The sequence below is a fragment of the Mustela nigripes genome, chromosome 6 (genome assembly GCF_022355385.1).
Source record: "Mustela nigripes isolate SB6536 chromosome 6, MUSNIG.SB6536, whole genome shotgun sequence".
In the NCBI taxonomy this organism is placed as follows: domain Eukaryota; kingdom Metazoa; phylum Chordata; class Mammalia; order Carnivora; family Mustelidae; genus Mustela; species Mustela nigripes.
Window position 1 is genome coordinate 55,106,284 of NC_081562.1, and position 27,840 is coordinate 55,134,123.

General features: G+C 45.3%; 1 protein-coding gene across 4 annotated transcripts in view; it reads left to right on the top strand.

Annotated features, from left to right (window-relative positions):
- The window catches only part of ETV6 (ETS variant transcription factor 6), a 232,327-nt gene that overhangs the window by 188,209 nt on the left and 16,278 nt on the right, over positions 1-27,840 (top strand). For all 4 annotated transcript variants that reach the window (XM_059402612.1, XM_059402614.1, XM_059402613.1 and 1 more), the window contains 2 exons: positions 11,396-11,530; positions 26,172-26,717. In XM_059402612.1, the coding sequence (XP_059258595.1) occupies positions 11,396-11,530; positions 26,172-26,717 (681 nt within the window). The remainder of the gene's footprint in view (positions 1-11,395; positions 11,531-26,171; positions 26,718-27,840) is intronic.

Consider the following 27,840-nt stretch of genomic DNA (forward strand, 5'->3'; position numbering starts at 1 on the left):
ATATTTAGAAAATAGTTATTTGGGAACTCCATATGTGAACGTGGACCTTTGGTCTGGGATTTATACCCCCTGAGGGGCTAGTTCATCAAGTACCAACAGACCCTCCTTCTCTCTAGTCTCATTGTGGCCCATTTTGATGTAACTTGTCCGGCAGAGACTCTCTTTGTCTTGACAAAGGGCAAAGATCCTGCATGAGTTCCTGGCATAGCTCCAACGATGTTCAACCCTTATTTACTCCTGGAGGCCTGCCAGAGGTTAATAAACTAACCGTCACGAGGAAACGTCACCATCACAGGGGGTGAGATAAGGATACAGACCAGTGTCTCCCCCGCTTTTCCCAATTGCCGCAGACCGTTGATAGGAGGAAATGATAAAGGGAAGTTTCCCCCAAAAGTAGAGATGTTATTGAAACTTCAAAGTTTATTATCTCTGAAAAACAGATCACTTTTGAGGTTCTGCCAGGGAATGGTGGAAGACATACCTGAAACATTTTGTCTCAAATCATTGATTCTTTCTGTCGTCTCCGAATAAGAAAACTAGAACGACCATAGACATAAATAAAACTAACCTCAAAGGAAACGAAATAGTTCCTTTTAATTTAAAGCAAAAATACTTCCTTTGTCTGTTCTCATGAAAACACAAAGGTATACTTAAAGGGGCAAAGTCACCTCTCTGGAGGAAAGAATCTCTTAACTCTTTTTAGTGTGTTCCAGAAAAACCATTCATGTAAGGCAAACAGGGGAAGACACAGTGATGCATTTTGATAGGATTTGACTTTGCCCTTCACCTGGCTTTCCTCTATGAGTCTATAAGTCTCCCCACCGCCCCCAACATATCTCAGGTACTCCTTTTTGTTGCTGATTTATTTTTTTCCCTAGTGACCTCTGCCCACTTTAGAAACCAGATCCTCTCCGCTCAAAGCTGGAAGCAAAGATGGGCAACAGCTTCCCAGTCGTCTCTTGCCATTGTCGGGTCTCTGCCAGAGTGGGCCATGCGGAAGGTGGACAGGATCCCACAGTCCAATTAGAGAGAGAGGATTACATTGAACCTAAAGGTAAAGGAAGCTGTAGCGGGAAGAGAGGTCAGGTTACGATGGAGCTTATGAAAGAAGGAATGAGTTCATGTGGTGTAGGAAAGATGGGTAGAACTGAGGAGGTCCGGGGAAGAACATTCCAGGTCCCTGGAGCAGCATCAGCTTAGTGATGGTGAAGTAGTCCATCTGATGAAGGGAAGAGGCAGGAGGCGGGAGGCCAGATGAAGTCAGTGCGCTAGGCTGGTCATGGGGTGCTTAGGCCCCAGTTAAGAGGCAGCAGAAATTCACTTGGTGAGTATGTACTGAGCAAATCCATGCTCCAGTTATAAAAGTATGGGCTGAGGAGGTTCAGGGATAGCAGAGGTGATTTTTGGCTGGCTTGTCAAACAAAATCTCCAGGGTGTGGTGGTGGAGCCAGACTTTGAAAGCCTGGAAAGGCAACTGAAGGCAGAGGTAAGTAAAGGTGTTAAAGAAGAACTGTATCAATTGGTGTAGAGAATGGAGTTTAGAGATAAGGCCATGCAAACTCGATCCTCTGTTTAAAACACTGTACCTCATCACTCATCACCCCTGCCCAGCTTGTCTGATTGCCGTTTCATATTTGACGTTTTGCTGACCATTTCCAGGAAAGCTTTCCCTGATTCGATCCCCGCTTTCCTGACTGCCCCCTGCCTTCCTCTCCTCCACCTCTTCCCACCCCAGCCTGGGATAGGTGCTGTTCCTCTTATCACAGAGCATACCCTAATTCCGGCATGGCTCTTCACACACACACACACACACACACACACACACACACACACACACACACCCATGTTAAACGTGATTGCTTTCTATTCCGCGTCCCTCTCCTAGAGTAGGAAGTTATTTGGGCAAGGGCTGTGTCTTGTTAAGCTGACTTGCTTCCAGCATTTAGCACAGTGCATGGTATCCAGTTGGTGCTCAACAAATATTGATTGAATGATGACCCAACACATGACTCCATTGAAGCCCAAGTCAAGAAGTTTGAATTTTATTTTGCAGATAGTAGGAAACCACTAGAAGGTTTTGATCAGGGGAATAATAGAATTGGAGCTCTCCCTTTGGAGCAGACCTTGGCCATCGGTGCATGGGGTGGACATAGGGTCCCTAAAAACAAGAGACCTAGTTAGAATGTTCTTGTGACAGTACTAATTTGGAGAAACTGAAATCCAGAACAAGATCAAGGAGAGTAAAATAATAGGACTTCAGGGCCAGAATGATGAGCTAAGATGAGGAGCTCATGAGAAGAAAGGGCTAAGACTCATTTTGGCCAAGGGATGCTACGGCATTCAAAAAGACATGCTCTGTTCTGCAGTTGGAATTCTGAGACCAGAGCCAGGCCAGAGTGGAGAAGAGTAGATGGGAGCATTATTCCCACTACATTGAGCTGGGAGTAAGAGAAATGTATTCTGAAGGTGATTTAATTAATGCATCTACCAGAAAGCATGGACAGAATTTCAAGGTGATACCTGCCAGTGGTGACTGCAAGAAAACTTAACCATAGAACAGGGGGATGCTGTCAGAGGGTTTGGAAACAGAGCCAAGAAAGAGTTAAGAAGACCGTCTCGTGATGTGGCCACATAGCAGGGTAACGAAGGCATGATCTACCTGCCAACATTCCCCTTAGGTAGAGACAAGGTATAGATAGAAAATCTTTTTTAGCTCTCAGATGCACATTTGCCACTATTTTTCCTGACGTGGACTTTCTGGTTGAGCATTTGATGTCATAGATGTCCTGAGGCCCAGGTTCTCTACATGGCTTCTCCACAGGTCACAATACTTCATTGGCCCATATTTTCTTCTTCCATAAAATGGGAATTTCTACCATATGGATCCTGACCTTCCTTCTACTCTTAGCATTTCAGCCCAGCTTCAAGCATGAAACAGTGTTCAGCTTCTGTTCAACAGCACAACCTCCTAACCCATAGGCAATGAATAAATACTTTGATCTCCTTCAACCTGTATGCCCTGTAAAACTTATACTTCACCCAGTTCTTTCTGTTTTTCTTTGAATCTTTTTTACTGCCCAAGATGAATCAGCAGCAGCTTCGCACTAGTCATGGGGCTGCTGAAATAAAACAAAAGTATCTGGTTGCCCCGTCACCATGAATGGATGTTTATAGCTTCTTCCCAGCTTTGTTTCCTGCCTGGCCTTCCCCAGAATTATGCTCTCTGTATATGGAAATAACATTCTCCTCAACACAACTCATTTCAAATGTAGAGAGGAAGGAAGGGGACCCAGTGAATTATGATTACCTGAAATGTTAATATGTCTTAGGTCCAAATATGGTAGCCTCTCTGAACTCCACATTCTTTGGCCAGTTTGACAAACTGCACTTATCTCATCCATTTCCAGGACATAAGTTCTCCATTTTCAACTCTATAATAAAGCAGGGAACATGCAGAATGTGCTTTAAGTAATTATATTATCTCCAAACTGAAGATCTTAAGGCTGAAGATAAATGGGATATTGTCTTTGGAATATCCTCCCTGTTAAAAGATGTAAGATGGTGAATTCATAACATTTGCAAAGCTAAAGGATAAATGTGAAGTGCCTGTAACTTTATAAAATTTTACGTGTACAGGATAATTTTACCTACTCTTTGAGCTACTAAGCAGTTAGTACCTTAAATGGCCTGGGATGATTTCAATTCAAAGGGGTATTTGATTATTTGACTACTTTGAAACTTGAGAAAACACATGAATAAGAAAGAACAGACAAATTAGTGTTGATATTAATTCTTACTTAGAGTTATCCAGTATAAGACATTGAGGTGGAATGGATTTATGTGCGCATTTTTTATGAGAACAACAGCAACAAAATCCAAAAGTTATCTTAATTTAATTCATATTAGACTATTTGTTGTTGCCAAAACATGGGAAATAAGCCCATTTTCAAAGTTCCTTCAAAAAAACAAAAAATGTATAATGGGTTTACTAAGTAAATCAGTCATTTAACATGCCAGAATGTAATTCTGCGAATTATTTCTTCCCTCTCCAATGCACCAAAATCTTTGTTTTTGGGAATATGCTTTGCTTGTGACCTTCAAATATACTGAAATTTTCTTTCAAGGTTGAGTGAAAAATACTGATCTTTATCTTCTTAAAGTTCCTCCTTGGACCAACTTGCTTTTTCATTTCTATTAAGCAATGGTAGGTGCACTTGCTGGGTTGAATGTCTGGTCAACAGGCTATTTTAGAATCAAGGTGCAGAATCTGAGGGGATGGGTCACAGAGGAGTGTGGGAGTTGCAGCAGGCATGACCCTTGGTTGAGATACCCAGCACTGGCTCTTTCTTCTCCATTGTCTGTGAATGGAGCAAAAAAAAAAAAAAAAAAAAAGGAAGAAAAAAATGTACACACATCAGAGAAATGCTTAGATAGGTCAGTTACAGAAAGTCATTTAATTTCTTAGCACTTCGCTTTTCCCATTGGTGAAACGGTGGTGATGACCAACCCCTCTGCCGTACGGTGTGATATTATAATGTCTGAAACATACTTCCTTTAATATGGCGCATGCTTATTTTACAATATTCCTATTTCCTCACAGGCTTATTGTTTTGTTTCTCTATAGTGTCTCTTTATGTTCCGCATCCAGCTAAAGGCAGTTGTCCTACGGTATCTCTTTCCTAACTGGTTTATTCTTGTCTTAAAGACAATATTCAGATTTTCCCACAACCAGCTCCCTTTTTCTCAGGATCTCTGTGTCTCAGACACAGATATCAAGCTAAACCCCAGATGCTTATTCCTAAGTAGAAGACTAGCTTATGTTTGTAGTTACAGAGGCACTCTGTATTTAACAAAAAGGCCTGTCATTTCATCAGCCTGCAAAAGTGAATTGAATGGAATTTTCAGAAAATAAGGTTAAACAGAGATGGAAAACCAAGCATTTGCCCAGTTGGAGGAGCCTGTCATGGCCACCAGCAGGATCTCCCTGGGCCAGTGCCTGCCTTGACATTCTCACTGCTGAATTTACCGGAAGGACCAGAGGCCTTGGACTTCATCCTGAACATCTACCATGGGCAGAAAGGACCCAGCAGAGAGAATATGATGACAAATCTGAAACGTATCTCTCCCACCCTCGCACTGTTGTTTTGTTTTGTTAACAATTTGGTCAAAAGGAAATTAAAATCTGAATTAAAACAGGAGAGAGAGAGAAAAGAGAAGAGTGTGCAAATTTAAGAATGTATTACTTCAGATAATCTTCACATGAGGTTATGTGCACAGTAAGTCATCACCTGAGAAATGCAAATATTAAGAATGTTAAAATTCTGCTTTCATCCTACTGAACTTGAGAAGTTAAACATAGTGAAACCCCAGGGGAGGGGCCCCGGGTAGCCCTGTAGGTGATGCCATGCATAGGTCCAGCCTTCGACAGAACAGGGAATGCATAAGAACTTTAAAAGTGATCAGACTCTTTCACTGATAATTCCATTTGAAGAAAGTATCCCAAGGACACTGTCTAATGGCGGGGGTAGGGTGGGGATAGATGCCCTTAGCAATCCTATTTGTAATTGTAAAAACAGGAAGTGCCCAAGCCACCCACAGTATGGGACTTGCTAAAGAATCTTGGAGAATATGCTGTGGCTTGATGACTATTCATCAATAGTTATTGGTTATACAGGGGCTTGCAGATCATGTTCGGGACCTAAAGGTTATGATATAGACAGATAGAACTGTTTTAAGCAGAGATTGGCACAACAAAGGGCAAAGGGGAAGAGTGGTTGTGGGCAGTTGACTTGGCTGGCATTCAAGAGCAATGATGGTGACCTGAAGTAAGATGGGATCAACAGGGAGAGAGGGAGGATGCCAGGAGCATATAGAAGGCAGAGTCTGAGAGTCTTGGTGACTGATTAGATGTTAGATGAGAGAAGTAGAGGAGTTAAGTAAACATGACTCCTGGGTTTCTGGTCTGAACAACTGGGCATTCACTGTACTAGGAAATACCATGTGGGTTGTAAAGACTTTCACATTCAACATATTAACCGTGTGGTATCTGTAGGTCATGCAAGAGGGAAGTATCTAGGAGATAACTGAAGGTTCTAGAGTTGAGAAGAAATGCCTGGCCTGAGTAGATTTAGCGTGGATGGGCTGACAGAGGCCATGGGAGTAGATGAGATTACCGGAGAGAAAGACTAGTGGGAGACCAGGAGCCTTACTGTTACAGGGTTGGAGGAAGTTGAAAGAAAACCAGGAGGGGTAGGAATGTCCCAAGCCATGAAGTATTTTAGAAGGAGGCTGATAGTGAACACTACTGATGAACGTTGCTGAAAAGCAGAGTCCCCAAGTACTGACCATTGCCCTCTGGTTTGACCACAAGGAGGTCAGCAGTAGAAGCAGAGGGAAGTGGCAAGAATAGAGTTGGACAGCTCCATGGCTGAGCTTAGCTGTGCTGGGACCAGAGAACCAGGAGGAGTACCTGGAGGGAAAGATGGGAACAAGAGATGGGTGTGTGTGTGTGTGTGTGTGTGTGTGTGCAGAAAACAGGAAAAACTGGACAATGTTTAAATGCCAGAGGGAAGAATCCCGTAGAAAGGGGTTGAAGATACAATTGTGAACTAGGAGAGAGAGAGAGAGACTGAGCTAGAAATGTCTATGTGAAATGATGTCAGCCGGGAAAACACTTTTTCAATACATATGAATGTGACTTCATGAAACTTGTATAGGCGCTTTAAATACAAAAGTGTTGAAGCAAAGCAAATGGTTTCCAGATTTTTTGAGACACGTCTGTGAATAATTACCAGATCACAGGGGGTGCCATCTATTGAGCCCACATTATCGCAGACGTGGGGCTGGTGCTTGTTCATATCATCTCACTTGATCTTCATATCAGCCCTGCCAAGTCTGTGGTATTATTCTCGGTTGAGACAAAAGAATGTTTCACTAAGCGTAGAGTTAAGCCTCACAGAGAAAGAGTTTTTGCCTGAGGGCTTGCAGCTGACAAGGGGGACCTGGGACCTCTTGCCCCAGAGCCCGGGCTCTTTCCTCAGAAGGAAAGAAACCTTAACCCCACCACCCCTTCCAACAGCATCTGTCTGTTCTCAGTCTTCAGAGACACCAGGAACATTGATAAGACAACTTGTGGCAGGTTTGTTCAGTCTTGCAACTATCCGACGAAATAGATCACAATACAATAATAGAATTTCTTATTCCCAGAGTGGATGCCTGGCTTTTCACATCGGGATCACCACTACAGAATTACACGTGTGTTTAGTCTGTGGGTTTCTGTGTTGTAGAGGTGCGTGTTCATCCATGTGCGTGTGTGTGCACGCACCCGGGGGGATAGCTAGGTTTCATGGGGCCTGAAGCTTATAATTTGGGGGACACGGATGGTTTTAGGGCTCTTCCCAGGAGTCTATGCGGGTGAAAGCCCTGCAACTCACTAGCTTCCTGGGAGCCCCCACTCTGTACATATATGTGTCAACGTGAACCATGCACGTGTGCATGAAGATACAGAGAGAAACCAACAATAGGTCTTGTCCCTTAAACAGGAGCCTTGGTTCCCTTGCAACTTTTGCAGTTAGCAGTAGATATTGCTTTTATGGGAAGACAGAGACGATTTACCACAAATCAAATGGGCCAAGAATTTTTTGACAAGTGCCTTTTGAATTCAAGCCAGTGGTCATCAGCTAAGTTAGATATACAGTGCTAGGGCTCATGCTCTTTATTTTCAGCAAGCAAATAAATGTAACTTATTTTTTAATCTTTTTTTATTCCAGAGATCTTTTTGTTAATACTACTTTTTAGATGCGCTCTTCCGTGTAGGTACGAACATTTTCAAGGGTACCCAGAGAACAGCCTTGGGGCTGGAGGGAATAGGAGGCAGTAGAGATGGGAGAGGATGGGAGAGGGGGCACGTCTTTATTTATTTAGAAAACTGTTGTAGACAAGACACATGCTCTGTGTTGTTCCAGAGCCAAGACTAGGAACTGAGGTACACGAGTTTGCAGGGGAGGCCAAGTTCCAACTCAACAGAAGAACTTCCTATCAACTAGAGCCGTCCAAAAATGGTTTGCTTGTGTTTGTGGCCGGCCGCCCATCCCTGGAAGTACTCAGCCAAAGCTACTTCTTGGCAAGGGAAGGGGAGGCAGGGGACTTCTACTGAACACAAGTTCGAGTCGATCTAAGTAACCTCTAGAATCCTTCCTAAGATTCCAAGCTATTATCAGGCACACACTATTACTGCCAACCACACATACCCAGGCTGTGCACCGTAAGTTGGTTTCTCCCCCATAGTACTGATGCCTTTGTAAGCCAGCCACATTCCCCAACTGAGCCCCTGGTTGCCGAGGAAACATATGTCTGTGAATGGACTGATCCATCTATGGCCATCATTTACAGTCTTCAGAATCAATTTTTTCCTGGCTTGGGACGTGGGACCTTTTGCCCATGCTCACACCCATTAGTCAGCCATCCTAGGTGGCACTTAGGAATGTTATCTCACTAGTTCTCATCCCGGGCTTATGGTTTAGGGAAGGAACTGGCAGAATTCCATTTGGTTCACCCCTCCCCTGCTTTCTCTTGCACACTGAGACATGAACCTTGTCTGCCCGGCTCCCTTTGCCAGCTTTGGGATGAGAGGCAGAAGAGAGCCAGCACTGAGAGAGTCCGGGGGAGGGGGTCGCCTATCAGCCTTTCTGGGGGCTTGCCCACCAGGCCCAGGGGAAGAGTTCAGCAGGAGGGGTGCAGAGAAGCCAAGATGGGTAGATGGCCTCGATTAACCTTTGACCTTTCTGCAGGGGGAACAGAACAATGACCATGACCCAGACACTCCTTTGTTCTCCTTAAGAGACTACCTTAAGGGTCTACAGGTCTGTCCTACATGCTGTCATAATATCAATAAGAACAGTGATGATGGCAGGGAGAGCGGAGGTCACAAAAACAGTTCCTGTTTGCTGAGTTCTTGCTGATTGCTAAGCCCTGTGATGAGCTCATCCCTTCCTCACACGGATTCTATAACGCAGATGCTGTTAACATGGCCGTTTTGTAGACCAAGGAACTGAGGCCTCCAGAGGGGAAAGGACATGCCTAAGACCCTAGTCTGACTCCAGAGCCTAGACTCTTCCCCATTCTGCTTTGTGGCCTCGCTTTCTGGATGTGCTTAGAGAAATGGAAACACAAAACAGAAGTGACCTGCCTGGACTTGACTCAGCAAACAGCGGAGCTTCCGGAGCCCCAGGAGTGACCCCTGAGGAGAGGGTGGCACGTAACACGTGCAGAAAGCACGCCTGCTCTAGGGGCTTCACCACACTCCCTCGTTGAACCCACACAGCAGACTTGGAAGGTAGATGGCCTTTGCATTTCACAGGGAGGTTAGGGACATGTTCAAGGTCACCAGGCCCAGAGGGTCAGAGCGGCCTACATCTGCAAGTCTGTGTCTTCCCCACATCAGCCTGCCTCTCTGAGCGAGCAAAGTTGAACACCCTCACAGACACTAAATTTATATTTCCTGGCCTCCTCTTCCAAAATGGATGCACTAATTACTGGCCATTTTTTTTAGTAATACTAATCATCAGGAACACATTTTTCAGTGTTGCGTTCTCTCTTTCTGCGTACTACCGAAATAAAGCATTGCTCAAACCCACAGGATAAAACCCAGCGGGTGTGAGGCCATGTAAATTAAGGAAAGTTCAGGAAGACATTACACTACACCAAAAGAAACAAAGTGTTGATTAGGGACTTATTTTTGTAAGCGATTAAAATATGAATCATTAAAATAGGACTGTATTTCAGGCTCTGTATCCTCTCGTCAGAGACGACATTACCATGACTACTAGGTTCAGATTAGAAGTGCTCCAAGCTTTCCCAGCTCAGAAAATGCACTCGTGTGTGCCACGGTTCTACCTTCCCTAGAACATTCTTCCAAGTCTGGAGCGGAACCCCTCTGCATCCTCTCCCTCATGTCATCATCAGGAAATGCCCAAATGACATGCTTGCCTTCAGCTCTTTAAAGTCTTCTGCTTTATTGAATCCTAATAATAAATAGTGTCACTAAGTCATACTTAATACCACCCAAACTCGAAGGTGGAGGAAGGAACAAAGTCAAAATAAAGATACCAAGGCATCTAAAGAATCACTTAGAACAGAACATCCTTGAACTTTATTCGGTACAAGGGGTCTGCAGAAAGAAAAGAATTAATATGGAGCGTTTCTCAGGTTCATACAGAATTTAAAAGAAAAAAATAATTTAGCAATAGCCCAAAATATGCAGTTAAATTAAGTTCTTAATTAAAGTATCTGTTAAAATGGCTAAAATTAGAGACAAAAGCCCATTATTTGGTACAATTGCTGATTGCATATCTGTATGTGGAAGGGCGTAGGGGGACAGTCAGAAAAGCCTGTGGTATTTTAAAGATTAATCACCCACCTGCATTTTTGAACTTGGATCTAAGCCAGAGGGGTGGGACAAGACCATGGCAGGTTTGGGGGGACTTTTTTGTGGTTTGGGCTTTTTTTTTTCCCCCTAATTAACTACTCAGTGGACACTTTAAATACCAAATATATCAGAACAGAGGGCCCTAGCTCAGACCAGCCCCTACGAACCTCCTCAAGGGGCTGACATCTAGAGATGATCTTCTGGAGACGGTAGAGCTTTGGAACAATGCCTGTGTGTATTTTTAAAGGAGGTAAGCATCCCAGAATGTGCCAGTTCTTTAGAGGGTATCTTCACTAGTTAGCTCCTCTGACCGGACTTGTGCATTTTTTTTGTCCTCATTCTCTTCCTGCCTGGGATTAGGGTGGGTTCAAAAGGCAATTTTTTTTTTTTTTCTGTTGGAAGAGCTCTCTAAAACATTAAAAATGTTCATACTAGTGACTGCATAATCCTTCTTTAGTTAATCTGAAATGCAAGCAAAGATTGAAAAGAATATTTTTTCACAAGAATAATAGCAATAAATTGGAATCATTGAAATGTCCAGTAAAGTCTGGTGCATCCCCGTGATGGGCCCTCATTTTGAAGCTAGTGGAGCAGGAAAAAGAGAGATACAAAACTAGGACAAGCCTGATTCTAACTCTAAAACCATAGATGGATGGTGGGAATAGGACTTTTTTCTCTCAGCGATAGGATTATGGGTGATTTTTGTTTTCTTTCTGGTTTTTTTTTAAACTTTAAAAAAGTTTTTAAAACTTTTTTCATATATTACTTGCACAGTTTCAAAAGTCCAGTGAAAAAAAACAATCACATCCCTCCAACCCTCTGAGTGTCCCCCGTGTGCTCAGGGGGGTGGGTAGCACGTGGACCTGGCTCGCCGTACGTCTTCAGTCCAGCACCACCCAGAGGGTCGAAGCTCAGTCTGTTCACTGAAATATTGCCATTGCTCTAATTCTCTTTCCTTTTTCTTTCCAGGTGATGTGCTCTATGAACTCCTTCAGCATATTCTGAAGCAGAGAAAACCTCGCATTCTTTTCTCACCGTTCTTCCATCCTGGAAACTCTATACACACACAGCCAGAAGTCATCCTGCATCAAAACCATGAAGAAGGTACCAGAGGAGGCTTTCCTTTCCTTGCGTGAGGTTTAGACAATCCAAGGGATGCCGTTGTTTATTTGATAAGTTGTTCTTATCCACGTCATTCATTTGTCCTTGAACCCACATGTGTTGAGTGCTCGCTATATAGAAGACACCAAGGGAAACGCCGAGATGGAAGAGAGGGACTCTTGGTTCTCTTCTTGTCCTAAAGAAATGAGCTACAAGGTTGAGTATCAGAGCATAGCTGTAAGTCAGTGGGAGGGAAAATTAGGTCCCGGCCCAAGCATCAGGGTCAGCCTCATGAAGCAGGCGGTTCTGGAGGCTTCAGCAGAGTTCTGGTGAGCAAGGATGAAGTGGGGAGCCCTTCAAGCAGAGAGAACAGGTAGGATGGAGTGAGGCCCTGAAGTAAGAGAGGCCTCAGATGAATTGGGTTATCAGGCTTATCGCCCCCACCCACCCACAACATTTGTTCTGGAAACTGTCAAACAAGAGCGATTTCTCCCAAATAGATAGGATGAAATAAATAAACCCCTGTGAGCCATTCCCCCATTTCAACAGCGATCAACATTTTGCGTTTGCAAAGCTAGTCCAAGCCGGTTATATTGCACCCAGAATGGAGAGGGCTTTGATGAAGGACAGTAATGGCGGAGGGGGGTCTTTGAAAATTTGTGAGTAGAGTGTAATAAAAGCTGGGGGAGCAAGACAGACTCAAAGCCCGTGAACTCTGGTGGACCAGGGGTTCCTGCTTTGTGCACCAAAGGCGGTTTCTTACAATGTGCCCAGCCTAGGTGCCTACGTCAGATGTGCCTGGTAAGCCCCAGCAGTCCTAAAGACACCGGTAGGAAACAGAAACAAAAGACCAGACTTGAACAGTGCCTCTGGACATCATTCCAAAGCATGTGTTTGAGTGCAGATCTAGGTTCTCAAAATCTTCCTTGGTGCAGCGATGCCTCGTGCCTCCGAGAAGCGTGATGATCATTTGCATGCTGCTGGGTTAAACAACAGACCTGGGGACACAGAGTAACACTTTTCAATGTGTCCTTTCTCTTAGGACCGGATTTCTCGGGGCCTCCAAGCCTGGTTCCTTGGGGTGTTTCCTTACATTGATTGCGCCTCCTCAAGAGCAGGGCCCATATTTTTGTTTTGTTTTGTTGTTGGCAAATTAAAAAATGAGAAGTTATTTGTTTTCTTAATTAACACTTCACAAAAGAGAGCCTGACTCCGGGCGACCGCCATCCTTTCCTTGTGCCAAGTGGCTCACAGCAGGCCCCCTTGCTTTCGTGAGGGAGAATAAACGAGTGGCTCTTGCCTGCTCCCTGCCTGTTTCTCTCATCCTTTCTTCCCCCGGCTTTACCCTTGCTTAATTTAGCAGCTGCCTCCCCTTCCCACCATCCCCCAATTCGGTTTCTCTGTTCTTTTACTCTTCCTGCCATGTACATTTCCGGCTTGCATAATAGCCAACATCTATGCCAGAAAAGAGGAGGTGGGTTTACTGAAGCTTGACATTAAGGCAAGAATCATATTATGTAGCTTGCCTCCTTGGATACAAAAGGTGTGTGATGGGCTTGGGCTTTTTTTTTTTTTTTTTTCTTGTCCTCCTGTCTCTCTCTCCTGTACTCATTATTTTAAAAAAAAAAGAAAAAGAAAAAATCCCATTTGGAATTCCTAGTCCTCTTTTTATTCCCAAATGCATTTGGAAGCTTACGGTCTCTCACTGCACATGCTTCCGCCTTGAATTGACTCAGAAGTAGGTGTTTGTTGGTGTTCTCGTTTGCAGGAGCTAATCAATAGAGAAAGCCAGGCTGACTCTCAGAGCTACCCTCAGACCAAGTAAATACAGATGTGCTGCTTCGTGTGCCGTAACAAGCTTTGTATGCTTTCGAGCGTTAGGATGTCAGTGGCGGTGACTCCGTAGGTAAAAGGATGATGCTAATGAGACCAAAGTCAAGGGCTTCATCACCCTGGGGACCAGTGAGCTCAGCCTCAGAGCCGGTTCTTAAAAGTAGCATGTTCTCAGAGACCATTCTTTAAAGCCATCAGCCAGGACTCAAGACCGGAGAATCCATGCCTGTTTAGACACGGCGCATTCTCTCAGGTGAGCAGGTGGACACGTGAGAAAGGAAGTTTAGGTCTTTGTTGGATGGTATCAGCGGAGAAGAGCTGTGCGGGGCACGGAGGTGACATGCACAGGCCACCTGTCACCCGACTACCCGTGATGACAAGGGGACCCTTCAGAGAGGAGAATCAGCCAGTACGAGGTCCCTACTTCCAGAAACCTCCACCTCATTCCTTTTTCTCCACCAAAAAGAAAAACTATCCAGCTCAACGTGACCGGTCTGTAGAATTAATGCCACTTCCTTGTGAATGGTAGAACACTAATATGGACATTTGTGAACGTACAGAAAGATCCTGGGGGGAAAAAAAATCTGTAACGTGAGATTATACACATTGAATATGCTGTCCCTTGGGGTCTGTTCCACATCACTGGGGGCACAGTCCTTTGTAAAAGTGTGTTGCCACTGACCTGACACAGAGCTAATATGACAGGAAGGAGAGCAGGAACATTCCAGAGGAGAGCAGACGTGGCCCCTCATTGACCTGACACAGAGCTAATATGACAGGAAGGAGAGCAGGAACATTCCAGAGGAGAGCAGACGTGGCCCCTCGGCGGCCTGGCCCAGTGAGGCATGCGGAGGGACGTGTGCAAAGACAAAGCCTCATTTACCCCCTTCCCCGCGACTGCCCCTCATCACGGCCACTGACTTAACCGGTTCAGACCTTCATCATTTCACAATGGTAATTGAGATCCCAGTCCAAACATATCTTGTTGAATCTAGCAGCAGTTCCCCACGCAGCCCCTGTGAGTGCCTGACATTGAAATCTCACCGTCCTCTCAGGCAGCCGTGTGGCAGTGCCCGGAGCCAGGACGTGGCTTCGAGGCTCCCCTCCAGACTCTGAAGGGTGAGGTGGGCTATCCCACGAAAGCCAGTTACCCTTTCTTTTGTAAACAGTCGTTAATCTCTGTGTTGTACACGATTCTGAAACCGTGTGGTGCCTGGGGTGCAGCAGTCGTCCACTGACCGCCCAGGTCTAGGAGAACCAGCATGGGCACCCTCTTCCCTAACTGACTTTTGAGAATAGAATGCAGTATTCTACAAGGAAGGCAGCCTTGGAATCTCTCACCCATACCGAGCCACTGTGGCAGGGAGACAGGATTCCTCCAGCAGGTAAGCCAGGCAATAGGCACAAAGCAGAACCACCCCAGACCACCTGGCAGGCACAGTCAGCTTCGATCATATTTTTTAAAGGATGGGGTTTGGAAGTTGGGAAACCAGGCTCGAATCCTCTATTCTGCCAGAACAAAGCGTAAGGGCAGACTTTCTCTTCTCTGGCCCTCAGTTTCCCCAGTTGTGAGACAGGGCTTAGACCAAATGTTCTCAGATCTCCTACACTCCCAAATCCTACATTCCCTCCAAAGTCTGGGTCTCTCTGGGTGATCGGAAGATGAATGGACCCATTCTCTACCTACCATTAGGGCCTTGGGCAACTAAAATCCGGAAAATCTAAAGTGTGTTTCGCTTGGTGTTGCTCAGAATCGGTGAAACATCTCTTCCGTCCTCCCTTGTCTCACCTTCCTGGGACCTGCTGGTAATATTACCCCTGTTAGTGGTCAAACCAAGACTGGCACCATCCCTTTATCTCATGACCAAAATCCAAGTGGATTCCTTTTCTTTTATTGTTATGCCTCATTTTATCTGCATAATATGAATGAGTTAGATGTTAGGTAGATAGTTTTATAGGAAGGAGACAAAACCAAAAAATGATACTGTTTCTTTCACCAAAATGAGGAGGTAAAACATCTTTAGAAATTACAGATCAGCAAATGATGATAAAATAAATATATTTTGTCACCCACAGTTATAATATCAACTGCTTTTGACACCTTAGATTCTAAAATCAGTTACTTCTAGCTCCTTTGGAATAATTACAAGAAAGGTTTGGCCCCTAAGTATATATTCGATCTCCAGTAGCCCTACTGGTGTTAAAGCTACTTGCATATGATTCCCTAAAAGCTCACTGAGCGATACAAAATATGTTTCCAGTTGAGCTAGTCTCCAAATGGGGCCAGCTCCACAGAGTTATCCTGTCGGACTGGACAGGCTCCAGTCCATAGAGCGAAGGAACAAGAGTCGTGTTGATCCTATGCTCTCATCCCAGGACCCCTGTGGGGGACCCCCTTATAATATACATCAGCTCTCTAGACACACCCTCTCATGTGTCTATCTAAGAGAGTGGGAGGTGATTTTTAATCACTTTCATTTGGAAATATTCACACACGCAGTGTCATGATTGTTTCTGCAACAGTGGATACCCTTTGAAGACACATGTGTTGCTCGGCGGGGAGCTCTGTCACTTGGTGGACATGGAAATCATAAGTGAGATGATAGTGAGAACCTTCAAGCACCAAAACAGCAGACCTCAGTTCTCTATCCAGCCATACATGGAAATGGCCCAGAGAATAGAGGAGTCATTTCTTTGTGGGGAGCAAGGAGGTGCCATGCATTCTGCGATAGCCCAGGGATTTTCATCTTTGGGGTTGCTTTATTGAGGGAAATGTTTCCCCTCCATCCCCAATCCCCTCTACTGCCAAATCCAAGTGCCCAAAGACTGCTTTGGAGGAAGGAAATCTTACACAATTTTAATGAGATAATTAAAGAAGATGAGGTGTGTGGATTTGCTTCGTAGGAACAAAGTAATAGCTAATATTTATGGTGTGCCAGGCCCTGTTCTAAGCTCTTAGGTGTCCAGATCACTTCATCTTCATAACTACCCTATAAAGAAGGTACTGTTATCCCGGTTTTACAGATGAGGAGACAAAAGCTAAGAGCCTCCAGATCACACAGCTACCGAGTAGCAAAACTGAGACTTAGCCCTGGGTCCACTTAGCTCTCATGCCCATGTTCATTCCATTGCAGCAGGAATGAGCCAACCAAAATAACATTTTTGTTCATCTGTTTTGTGCAAACACCCTGAAAACAGGACAAAATACGGAGCAGTGAATGGAATTGGGGAGATTAAGAGGCCAAGCCAGGTCCCCTGACCAGGGTGTGGTATGGCAGATGCCAGCAAACCTGCTTATAATTTTTCTGCCTCATGGTACTGGAACCTGGCAAATCTAAACAGACTAGCAAAAAGGTCAATTATCACTTTTTTAAAAATTTATTTATTTCAGGGTGTCTGGGTGGCTCAGTTGACTAAGCCACTGCCTTTGGCTTAGGTCATCGTCCCAGAGTCCTGGGATTAAGTCCCATATCAGGCTTCCCCTGTTCTGCAAGGAACCTGCTTCTCCCTCTCCCTCTGCCTGCCACTCCCCCTGCTTGTGCTCTCTCCATCTCTCTCTCTCTCTGTGTCAAATAAATAAATAAAATTTAAAAATTTATTTTATTTATTTGAGAGAGAACTCACGCAGGGGAAGAGCAGAGGGAGAGGGAGAAAGTCCCAAGCACAACTCTGTACTGAGCGTGGAGCCCAGCACAGGGCTCGATCTCCCAACCCCAAGATCATGACCTGAGCCGAAACAAGAGTTCAGACGCTTAAGCAACTGACCCACCCAGGTGCCCCATCAAAGATGACTTTGGAGACACCAGTGTACGTCTGCCATTCATAGTGTCAAAAACTCATGCTGATTCGGAGTGAATTAACCCACTGTGAATCTGTGACTGCCTCTGAATGAATGGACTTACGGTAAAGAAAATACTTCAGCCCATGAGAAATGTGAGTTCAGAGTCTGGCACTGGCTTCTGAGAGCAGAGGCTGTCCTCCCCCTTGGGAACCAGCTGGGTGCTGGTCACTCCTTGGGAGCTGATCCTTCAGTATAGCTGCTAAAGAGACACCAGAGTAGATAAAGTTTGGAGCTGATCCAGGCAACCTGTTACAGGTGGTTGTAAAAACTTCCTTGAATCTCTAGTCTTGCTGGGATCATATTGACAATTAAAGTGTCAAGGAGGGGGACCTGGGTGGCTCAGTCAGTTAAGCGTCTGCTCTTGGCTCAGGTCATGATCCCAGGGTCCAGGGATCAAGTTCCGCATCAGGCTACCTGCCCACTGGGAGCCTGCTTCTCCCTCTTCCTCTGCTTGCCGCTCTGTCTGCTTGTGCTCTGTCTGTCAAATAAATAAATAAATAAAATATTAAAAAAAAAAAAAAAAACAAAAAGTCAAGGAGGCCATTGGCCGGGCTTTGACATTGATGTTAGTCTTATAATGCACGATGGAACCAGAGAGCATAATGGGGGTTGTGTGTGTACACGCGCACACACGCTTTGGGTTCTAATCCCCGCTCCCCCATTTACTGGCTGTGTGACTTTAGGCAAGTTACTTAACTTCCTTGTGTCTCAGTTTCTACCCAGAAAAGAAGGATAATGTCAGTACTTTTTGAATGTGATTGATACAAGAATCGCGTTAGTATGGAAAATGCCCTCAGAGCAATAGCTGTCACAGAGCAAGTACTCACTAAATGTTATTCTTTACCATTATTTGGTATCTCTCACCATTGTTGGGTTGAGATTTTTTCCTTCGTCTTGTCTTTAAACCTAAAACAATATTGAATGGTGATTAAAGACACAAAACATTTCCCACCTTAGCCACTTTCAAGCTTTCGTGCAGTTCAGGAGTGTTAAGAATATTCACGTTTTTGTGCAGTGGTTGGTTTTATTTCCTACCTCCAATCCCAGTGTTCCGAACTATTCCCATTCTCGTGACCAAGTGCACTTTGTGCAAACACCGCATGTGTGCGTCCTGGAAGTCGGATGGGCCCGCTGCCTACCCAGGCCGTGATACCAGGACTCTCCTTCATGGATGAACCAGGTCCCTCTGTTCCATTCTGTGGGAAAACATCAAAAGTGCCCAGCTTGGGGCCCAGCCATTTTGAAAAGGAGCAGTGTTTATGCTTTGGTACCCTGCAGTACCTGGCACACGGTAGGCCCTCCATGACCCTTTTGGGAGACGTGTGTCTCCTCTCACACGCAAGAACCCTAAGATTAACCTTTTGTGCCCACTTTCAATTCAGGCATTCTTGGATCTGGCTGGAGATAATGAGGTTCCAGCAGACTAAGACCAGGCCCTAATCTTGACTTCCTGTTTCCCCAGGGCACGAGGTACCACCACTTCCCCTCGCTCCCCACTTCTACTCCACTCTAACTCCTCCACGCCTCTCTAGGGCCTCTTCTTCCTGCCTCACTTCCTGTATTTCAGAGTCTGGGGCAGTATGACCTTTTACCCTCTGACCCTTGTCCCCAGATGTGGCATTTCATTGTGATGGGAAAGTGTGGGGGCCCTGGGTTGATGGCCAGAGCCTCTTCATCCATTAGAAGGGGGCCTCAGTGTGCTTCAGGGAGGACCCGTTCACTTTCCTGCCTCCTCTGGCTTCCTCCAGTCCCATAGAGGCTGCTTTTAGCCCAGGCGCTAGCTAGCTCCTTGAAGCCAGAAGTTTCAGCGCCAGAGATCCCTAATATGCATGACTAACTCTCCCCAGGTAGCCAGGAAGTTTTCAAGAAACTTCCTGGTTCCCCTGGGGAAGTGCTGTCTGAGCCCTTTGAGATAAGGGGCCTGGGGCAGTTTGGGTTCACCTCCAGAACAGGAAGCCCTCTGTGATCTCGCTCTTTCCCCTCTCCAGGGCTCCCACTGATCTCTGTCACCCTGAGCCCCTCCTTATAAATGATTCACAAGGTTTACCCCACAGGTCTAACTGGCTCATTTGAAATCGGGCCCATTGATTTCTTCATTCAGTTCTCTTGCGCGGCCCCTGTTGAGACCGAGGCCGGGCAGACTTGCTCCTGGGCTCTCTGGCACTGAGCTGTTGGCCGAGGCTAGAACACCGGGAGGCTGTCTTCCCCCCGCCCGCCCCCCACCCCAGGAATACAGATTAAGATGCAGAGTCCTGCAAGTCACCCACTTTGTTGCCTTCAGCCCGTTTTTCAGCAAGTGCTTCTAAAACCAGGAGCTCACCTGGGGTTTATTGGTGACGAGCTCATATATCTGTGAATCGTAGACTGCAGGCCCCGGTGCTGTTCTTCTTGGGCCCTCCAGGGAATGCAGGGACCTTGGCAACTTGCTGAAGTGCGTGGGCCGAATGGGCAGGCAGAGGGTCACTGGAGGGTCTCAGTGGAACCTCATGGAAATGGAGCGTGGGGCAGAGCTGGGGGTGTATTAGCGTGCTTTGGCGGCCGTAAGGGGGTGGGGCTTAAACAGAAATGTATTGTCTCACAGTTCTAGAGGCTGGAAGTCCAAGATCAAGGTAAGGGTGGGGTCAGTTCCTTCTGAGGGCTGGGAGGTAGAATCCGTTCTGGGCCTCTCTCCTAGCTTCTGGTGGTTTGCTAGGCATCTTTGGTGTTCCTTGACTGGTGGATCTCTGCCTTCACCTTCACATGGCGTACTCCCTGTGATGGACTCTTAATTCAGCACCTATTGCCTTTTGTGTGTGTGTGTGTGTGTGTGTGTGTGTGTGTGTTTTGTTTTGTTTTTAATGTGTCTGCCTTCTCCATTAGACTGCGATATCCTTGATATCATATTACAAAATATTATCCTTGTGTGGCAAAACATTCCCCTTCCAACCATGCAGTCTGTGCCTGTCTACATGTCCAAATTCTTCTTTAAGTAAGGACACCAGTTATATTGAATGAGGGGCCCACCTGATTCTTATATGACCTTGGCTTAAGTAATGAAATCTGCAATGACCCTATTTTAAATAAAGTCACATTCTGAGGTACAAGGGGGTTGGGACTTCAGCATATGGATTGAGGGGTGTGGGATGAGGCCGGAAGCACAATTCACCCCATCACAGGTTGGGGACAGGACCTAAGTGTGTGTAGAAAGTCTGTTCTGAACTGCAGCTGAAGGCCTAGAGCATTTAGTTCTTTGTATTGTTTGTGGTTCCCACTAATCTTTTACAAATTCATGCTGGGAAGTGGTTCCTTCCAGAAGAATGTGGAACATGGTGGACTGAGGCCGATGAGTAAATTACCTGCTGGCTTGATTTGCATCTCCCGGACTAACTACTCTTCCCACCATCCATGGCCTTAGGGAAAGCGAGGTGGTGGAAATGTGATCCTGGGAAATGTGATCCTTCTTTGTGAGTTAGAAGCTTGAGCCTTTGCTCTACCCTGGATATTTCCTACTTAAAGCCCACGATTTTAACCAAAGGCAGTTTTTGTTGGTTTAAGTTTACTAGTTATTCATTCTTTACAACCTGATTAAATTGGGTCAAATTTTGATGACTTTCAAATAGACAAACTTTCCTAATAAGCAAAAGGAAAGAAGACAAGAAAAGGCATCCTTTTTTGCAATCCTCACACTGAAAGCCCTAATTTATTTGGGGCTGTTTCGTGGCAAGAAAGGATTTTTTTTTCGTATCTAAAAGAGGCCCACAAAGAGAAGGGTTTGGGGGTTAGAAAACACTTTCAACCAGAACGGGTTGCCTAGTAGTCCGAGGTCCTTCTCCCCACTTCTCTCCATGCCCACACTGACTACTTCACGCGTGGCTTTACCCTCCCTCTTTCTTGCGCATTTCCCTCCCATATCAAGACCTTCAGACCAAGGGCAATGTGGATAATTTCCCAGCTCTCCAGCTGGGCAATTCACCAAGAACAAACCCAGACATCAAGGCCAGACCAAAAAAATCTTCTTGTTTTAGACAGAAGACTCCTACATCTGGGGGATTTAATGCACCCACTGTCCGCTCAGTGCATTTCCTGTGTCCGGAGCTTCTCTGCCTGCCGGCTCTGGTCTCATAAGTTTCCACATGCTGCTGCCAACTTCTAATAACAGGGGCAGCAGGGTAGGAACGTCAGCGCCTACTCCGTACGTGGGCGCATGCTTTGCAAACTGAAACAAAGCCGGGAAGCTCTCATTGCAGGCCTTTCAGCCTTGACAGTGCTTGTGCCCAGACCACCAGGAGCCTGGAATTAAATACCCTTGGATCCAGTTCTCTACCATTAATGTTATCAACTTCATCAAGTACTTCCTCTTTGAGTGGTGTCTGCAGAGAAGTAAATAAATCAAGCTTCTCCAAGTCCTGTTCCTGCCTGGACCCTGAGTCAAAAGTAAAATCTGAGTTGGATCATCCAGAGCTCTGTCTCCTTCCTTCATTGTTCCCAAAGATCTGGGCAGGAACAGAGAGTGAAATCTCTCCAGGACGTTACATCAGTTCCTCTTTTACCCTTGGCATGGAGATCCTTCCTCTCAGAGTCCACCCCGACTTCCTAAGGCTTGCCCCGAGTGCACACCCATACCCTGAGCCTTGAAGCCCGACACATCAAAGAGAGCCTTCACGTGACCAGACTCCTGGCCAACGCCTGTGTCTGTTTTGAAATTTGTAAGACAGGAAATGGATTCAGGAAATAGGGTTTTTCGGTACATGGTCTTCATCAACCTTAAGCATTTTTAAACCTTAATAAGCTTTTAAGTGAAGGGAGATAGTCTGTAAATAGCATTTAGAAGAAAATGCACAAAACTTGAAAACACAGCTGTCTTAGGTAGTTGCTTATCATGATCGTGTTCTGTGACAGAGAAGAGATAAATTCGTTTTGGGGGACAGCAGAGTTAAGGTCCGTCATAGCCATGGAAAGAAAACTTGCCCTCATCCCCAAAAGATGGTAGGTCATTTCTATCATGCTCATGATCTCAGGCATTAAAATGTACTATATGGGCCTAATCAGTGACCGTATCCTGTAAGCATTTATTTGCATTTGGGTTTAAGTGAAGAATTTAGTACTTGTTATCCTAATCTTTATCCTTGCAAGGTTGACTGAGTTCTTTAAAAAAAAAAAAAGGAAAAACATTTCTTATAGTGGAAAATATCAAACTTAGGCAAAACTAGAGGAAATTACTTAATGAGCCACCACGTAGCCATCACCAGCTTCAGTGATCAACTCATGACCAATCTTGTTTCCTCTGTGCCCATACTCTCTGCTTCAGGATCACGAATTAATTTAAAGCAAATTCCAGATACATAGTTTCATCTGTAAACATATCAGTACAGGTCTGAAAAGAGAAGGACCCTTTATAAAATTGTAATCACAAAGTTATCATATCACCTGAAAACTAACAGTTCTTCAATATCATCAAATGTCTTATTAATGTTTACATTTTCTCCAACTACCTCACATGTGCTTTTACAGTTTCCTTGAATCAAACAAGGGTCTATACATTGCAGATGATTGATGTATCTCTTAATTCCCTTTCAGTCTGTGGGTCTCCATCCATATCCTTCTTGTGTACATGCTTGCATGCATTCTCGCTTTCTCTCTAGCTGTTTAAAAAAGAAGTTAGCCACAACTAGTATAGCTTTTCCTGTGTACACAGTGTATCTTTTTTCCCCCTCTGACTGATTTCAGGATTATCTTTTTTTTTTTTAAGATTTATTTATTTATTTATTGGACAGAGCGAGAGAGATCACTAGTAGGCAGAGAGGCAGGCAGAGAGAGAAGGGGAAGCAGGCTCGCTGCTGAGCAGAGAGCCCAATGCACGGCTCGAGCCCAGAACCCTTAGATCATGACCTGAACTGAAGGCAGAGGCTTAACCCACTGAGCCATCCAGGTGCCCCCAGGATTTTCTCTTTATCTTTGGTTTTCAGCAGTTTGACTCTGAAGGCCTGGATGTAGCTTTTGTATTTATCCCTATTTGCTGAGCATCTTAGATCTTTAAGTTTCCTGTTGTTGTTGTTGTTGCTACCAAATTTCGAGAGCATTTGGTCATTATTCAGTTTTGGGGTTTTTTTTGTGGGGAGTTGTTGGGAAGGGGTTGGTCCCATTCTTTCTGTTCTGTCCTTCTTGGGTTTCAATTACATGTCCATTAAACCATTTAATATTGTTCCACAGGTCACTGAGGATCTATTCATTTATTTGTTTCTAGTTTTTATTGATGTGTCTTCAAATTTACTAGCCCCTCCTTTTGTCATCTCCAAACTGCTGTTGAGTACATCCAGTCCAACCTTTCAGATATTGTGTTTTTCAGTATTAGAGTCTTCTTCTTAAGTTCCTGTTTCTCTTCTGACAGTCTCCATCTGTTATACCTCATTATGACCATCATTTCCTTCAAGTGATTACACTTATTTCTAATAGCTAATACCAACATCTAGGTGATCTTAGAGTCTGTTTCTGTTGACTGCATTTCCTCTTGATTATGGGCCACATTTTTCTGGGTTTTTTTTCACATGTCCCAAGAATCCTTATTGAATACTGAACGTTATAGATGATACGTTGTAGAGACTTAGATTATGTTATATTCCTCTGAAGAATGTTGGGGTTTGCTCTAGCAGGTAAACGACTAGCCAGTCACCTTGAGTTTGTAGAAGCTTGGTCTAACATTTGGTTAGGGCAGATCTATTTAAGTTTTGCCTATAGTCCTCAGGCAAATCCCTTTGACCTGGACGTAGTCTTTACTCCTAAGGTGTGGCTGTTCTGGGATGATAGGCATCCCGAGGTGTTTGCAGAGCCTCTGTTGCTAGGACTCAAATTCTCAATTCTGTCTCCAGTACAATGGCCAGTAGTTGATGTTCCTGCTCTTATCTTTCAGCCATACAGTTGTTGCTTTCCACTGAGCTCCTTAGAGGTCACCTTGCACATATGCTGTACAGGAGCACATGTTAGGGATTTGAGGGAACTTTCTGTATTCTCCCTGAGGCTCTCCCCTTTATAGGATTTGCTTTCTTGATCTTTTGCCATTCTGGTAGCCCATACTCTATTCCCTGATAGATTACACAACTTCTGGTTCATTTTCCAGCTGCCCCCTGCTACAGGGACTGGGGAAAACCCCCAGGGCTATATAAATTTGGATCTCTCTTGTGCGGTTCTCTTCTTTCAAGAATAAAATGCTGTTCAGTTTTCTCCAGCACCTTCAAATAACTTTTGTAAATGTATTGTATCCGGATTCCATCATTTCTGTATGTAGGAAGGTTAGTTTGATACAAGCCATTGTGTCATTCTGGAAACTGGAATTTGCTTCTCCTTTATCACAGAAAGGTGGTAGCATACCAAAATACTTTACCTGGCTTTGTATACCTAATCATAGAACCTGGAGACCAGTCCTTGGCGGAATATTAAGACACTCCTCATTCCATTTAATACCTGCCTGATCCTCCATTTTTTAGAGATACAATATCATTGATTAAGCCAGTCTCCCACCGATAGCTATTCCAACAGGTAAGCACTTCTAAATTCTTGGCAGCAGGTTACACAGCAGTTACAAAATAAACCCTTGCCTTCAAGCAGATGCTCTTTTAGTGATCGTGAATGACACATTCACTGTTTCACATAACTGGGATCCAGAGGAGTCCTCATTTTTCTGTTAATCATGTGTAAAACTTTAAGACACTACCAGCTCAGTCTCTGTTTACTAACCCTGTCAGAGTCCTAGAGTCCATTTATGTGTTCTTCATGTAGATATTGTCATAAGGGACAAAGAGAGGTATCTTTGACTTGCTTTACTCAGAGTCATGGACAAATCTTGGACCAGAACAAAGACCTGAAAGCATGTGCATCCTTTAGTGAGAGCTCTGGGAACAGATGTGGCCAGAGAAACCTCATTAGGATGAGGGGGAGGCACTGAAGAAAACTCCATTTTTGTAGGCAGATTTTCATCTTTCCTCCCCCTAAGTAGGGACTCCTAAAGCCACGTGTGTGCCAGCCCCCCCCAACCCACCCACAACCCAGCCCACAGGACTGCTTCTGTTCCCGATGCTGTCCCTGCTCAGCTGTCACCAGCTTGAAAGTTCAAGTGGCATACGATGGAGGCAGGGTTGGAGATGTCCTTCCCTCCTTCTCCTTACTTACCTCTGCCTGTCTCTGAGCTTTTGCAGGGTCTGTGCACTCAGAAACCAAGTGATCCTAAAGCTTCTTTCAAGTACAAGATTGCCAGTCTGTAAATGAGACCCACTGTCCATCCTTAAAGCAGGTTTTCCCATCGCTTTTCCCCTTGGCTTCTACGTATAGCAAAGTGGCAGATACTATAATGGGTACCTAGATTCTAGAATCTTACTGGAGTCTGGGTCTCGTTCCCTCACTGGCTGTGTGTCTTTGAGTAAGTTGCTTAATTTCTTTATGCCTCCCATTTTATCACGTTTGAACTAGTACTGGTATTAGAATCTACTACTGAGGAGTATGATACATTCTAAACAACATAACCCAGTACCAAGGATATAGTAGCTACTTTAGTAGTAGTAGAAATAATGGTATCATTAAGACCAATAACAACGTCCCAGAGGTAGAGAATATATACATTTAGTTGTGGAAATGTAAGTCAGTGAAAGCTTCTAGAAAGAAACCCTTAAGGACCCCAGAAGCCACGTTGAAGAGTCAAGTAACCAAAGCCAAAGCTAAAGAACACAGGTTTGGCATCCCTGTGCTCACAAGTCACTAGTAAGTGCTTAATGGAATGCTTGTGGACATTCTTAGCCTGTCTACTGTAGGAAAAGAATTTCAAGTATGCGCACTTCAGTTGTTTTTTTAAGCAGTGGAAAAGACACTCTGTCTCGAGGGACAAACGGTCTGTCCGGCACACGCCCAGGCTTCACTCACTGTTCACTCTCTTTCGAACCGCGGTGGGGTCCCTCTCCTGACAGTTCACTGGGGTCAGTGATTGTCTCTCCCTCTGCTCCACAGATAATTGTGTCCAGAGGACCCCACGGCCCCCAGTGGAGAACGTGCACCACAACCCCCCCACCATTGAACTGTTGCACCGGTCTAGATCACCTGTCACAGCCAATCACCGGCCCTCTCCCGACCCCGAGCAGCGGCCCCTCCGGTCCCCCCTGGACAACATGATCCGCCGCCTTTCCCCGGCCGACAGGGCCCAGGGGCCGAGGCTCCACCAGGAGAACAACCACCAGGAGTCCTACCCCCTGTCAGTGTCTCCCATGGAGAATAACCACTGCCCGCCGTCCTCTGAGCCCCACCAGAAGCCGTCGAGCCCCCGGCAGGAGAGCACCCGTGTGATCCAGCTGATGCCCAGTCCCATCATGCACCCCTTGATCCTGAACCCCCGGCACTCCGTGGATTTCAAACAGTCCAGGCTCTCCGAGGACGGGCTGCATAGGGAAGGGAAGCCCATCAACCTCTCGCATCGGGAAGACCTGGCCTACATGAACCACATCATGGTGTCCGTCTCCCCGCCCGAGGAGCACGCCATGCCCATTGGGAGAATAGCAGGTAGGTGAGCGCATCCCTACGCCGCCCATCCATCGTCCGGGGGGACCTGACAAAGCCTCGCTCTCTCCCCGGCCTTGCAGCAGGCCTCACACCATTCCCAATTAGGCGCCCGCAAAGGCTCTGTGAGGGCAAGTGGAGGCTTCTGCCTGAATGAAGTGAAATCCCTAATGGGCTAGTTAATGAGCCGCTGGGATGGAGTAGTTAATGAGCCTCAGAAATGTTAAGAAACAAATGTCCTACGTCCAGTGTACAAGGAGAGTCACATCAGAATCATGGCTAAGCGAAAACATTTAAAATAAAAGGTTTATGAGCATGCTAATGGCCCTGTCTTGACGTTTCCAGCAGCTAATTAATGACCAGACACAGCATAAAGAACCTTTGTCTCCGATTCAGACCTGTAATTCCATCCTATGGGCAGTAACTCAATGTAGCCTTCACCTTGGGAGAAGGTGGGAGAGAAAAACACGATTATGGTGTTGGAGGCAGGTGTTGCTGGGTCATTTGGACGAAGGAAACCACTCCCGAATTCTTTTACTTTTATGATGACAAGCCCACATTTGCTTCCCTAAGACAAGAAACCAGTGGAAACCAGAGAAAAAAATCTACACGTTGTATTTGTGCTAGTCTGCCCGTAATTTACATGAAGTCATTCTCCAGACACTTAACCCTCCAGCCACATGGCCAGGGTAACTCTCTTCCTGGAGCATCTCTCCATTCGTGAGACATTTCTCAAACACCCACTACGCACAGGTAAATGCTTGAGGAAGTAGGAGGACAGAGCAGTGCTTTAACACAATTATTTCCTTGAGGAATTTAAAATTTCATGGGAGAGACCGATGTGAAAACCACCTACTAAGCTATAAGGCAGAATGAAGTCCGTCCTGTGTCCCATTCATCCAGTGCATGAGCACTTATTGAGCACTGACTGTGTATTAGGATAACTCAGTGCTGTGGGAGCAAAGCAGAGAGAAGGAAATTTGGACCAGAGGAATGGAGGGAGGCTTTGCAGGGACGTGGCTCAGTGCTGAAGGTGGTTATGTGTTCAGTAGCGGAAGGAAGGCACGGAGACAGGAAAAGTCAGACCTGGTCAGGGCAAGGCAAGAAGTGCCCTCTTCCTCCATGA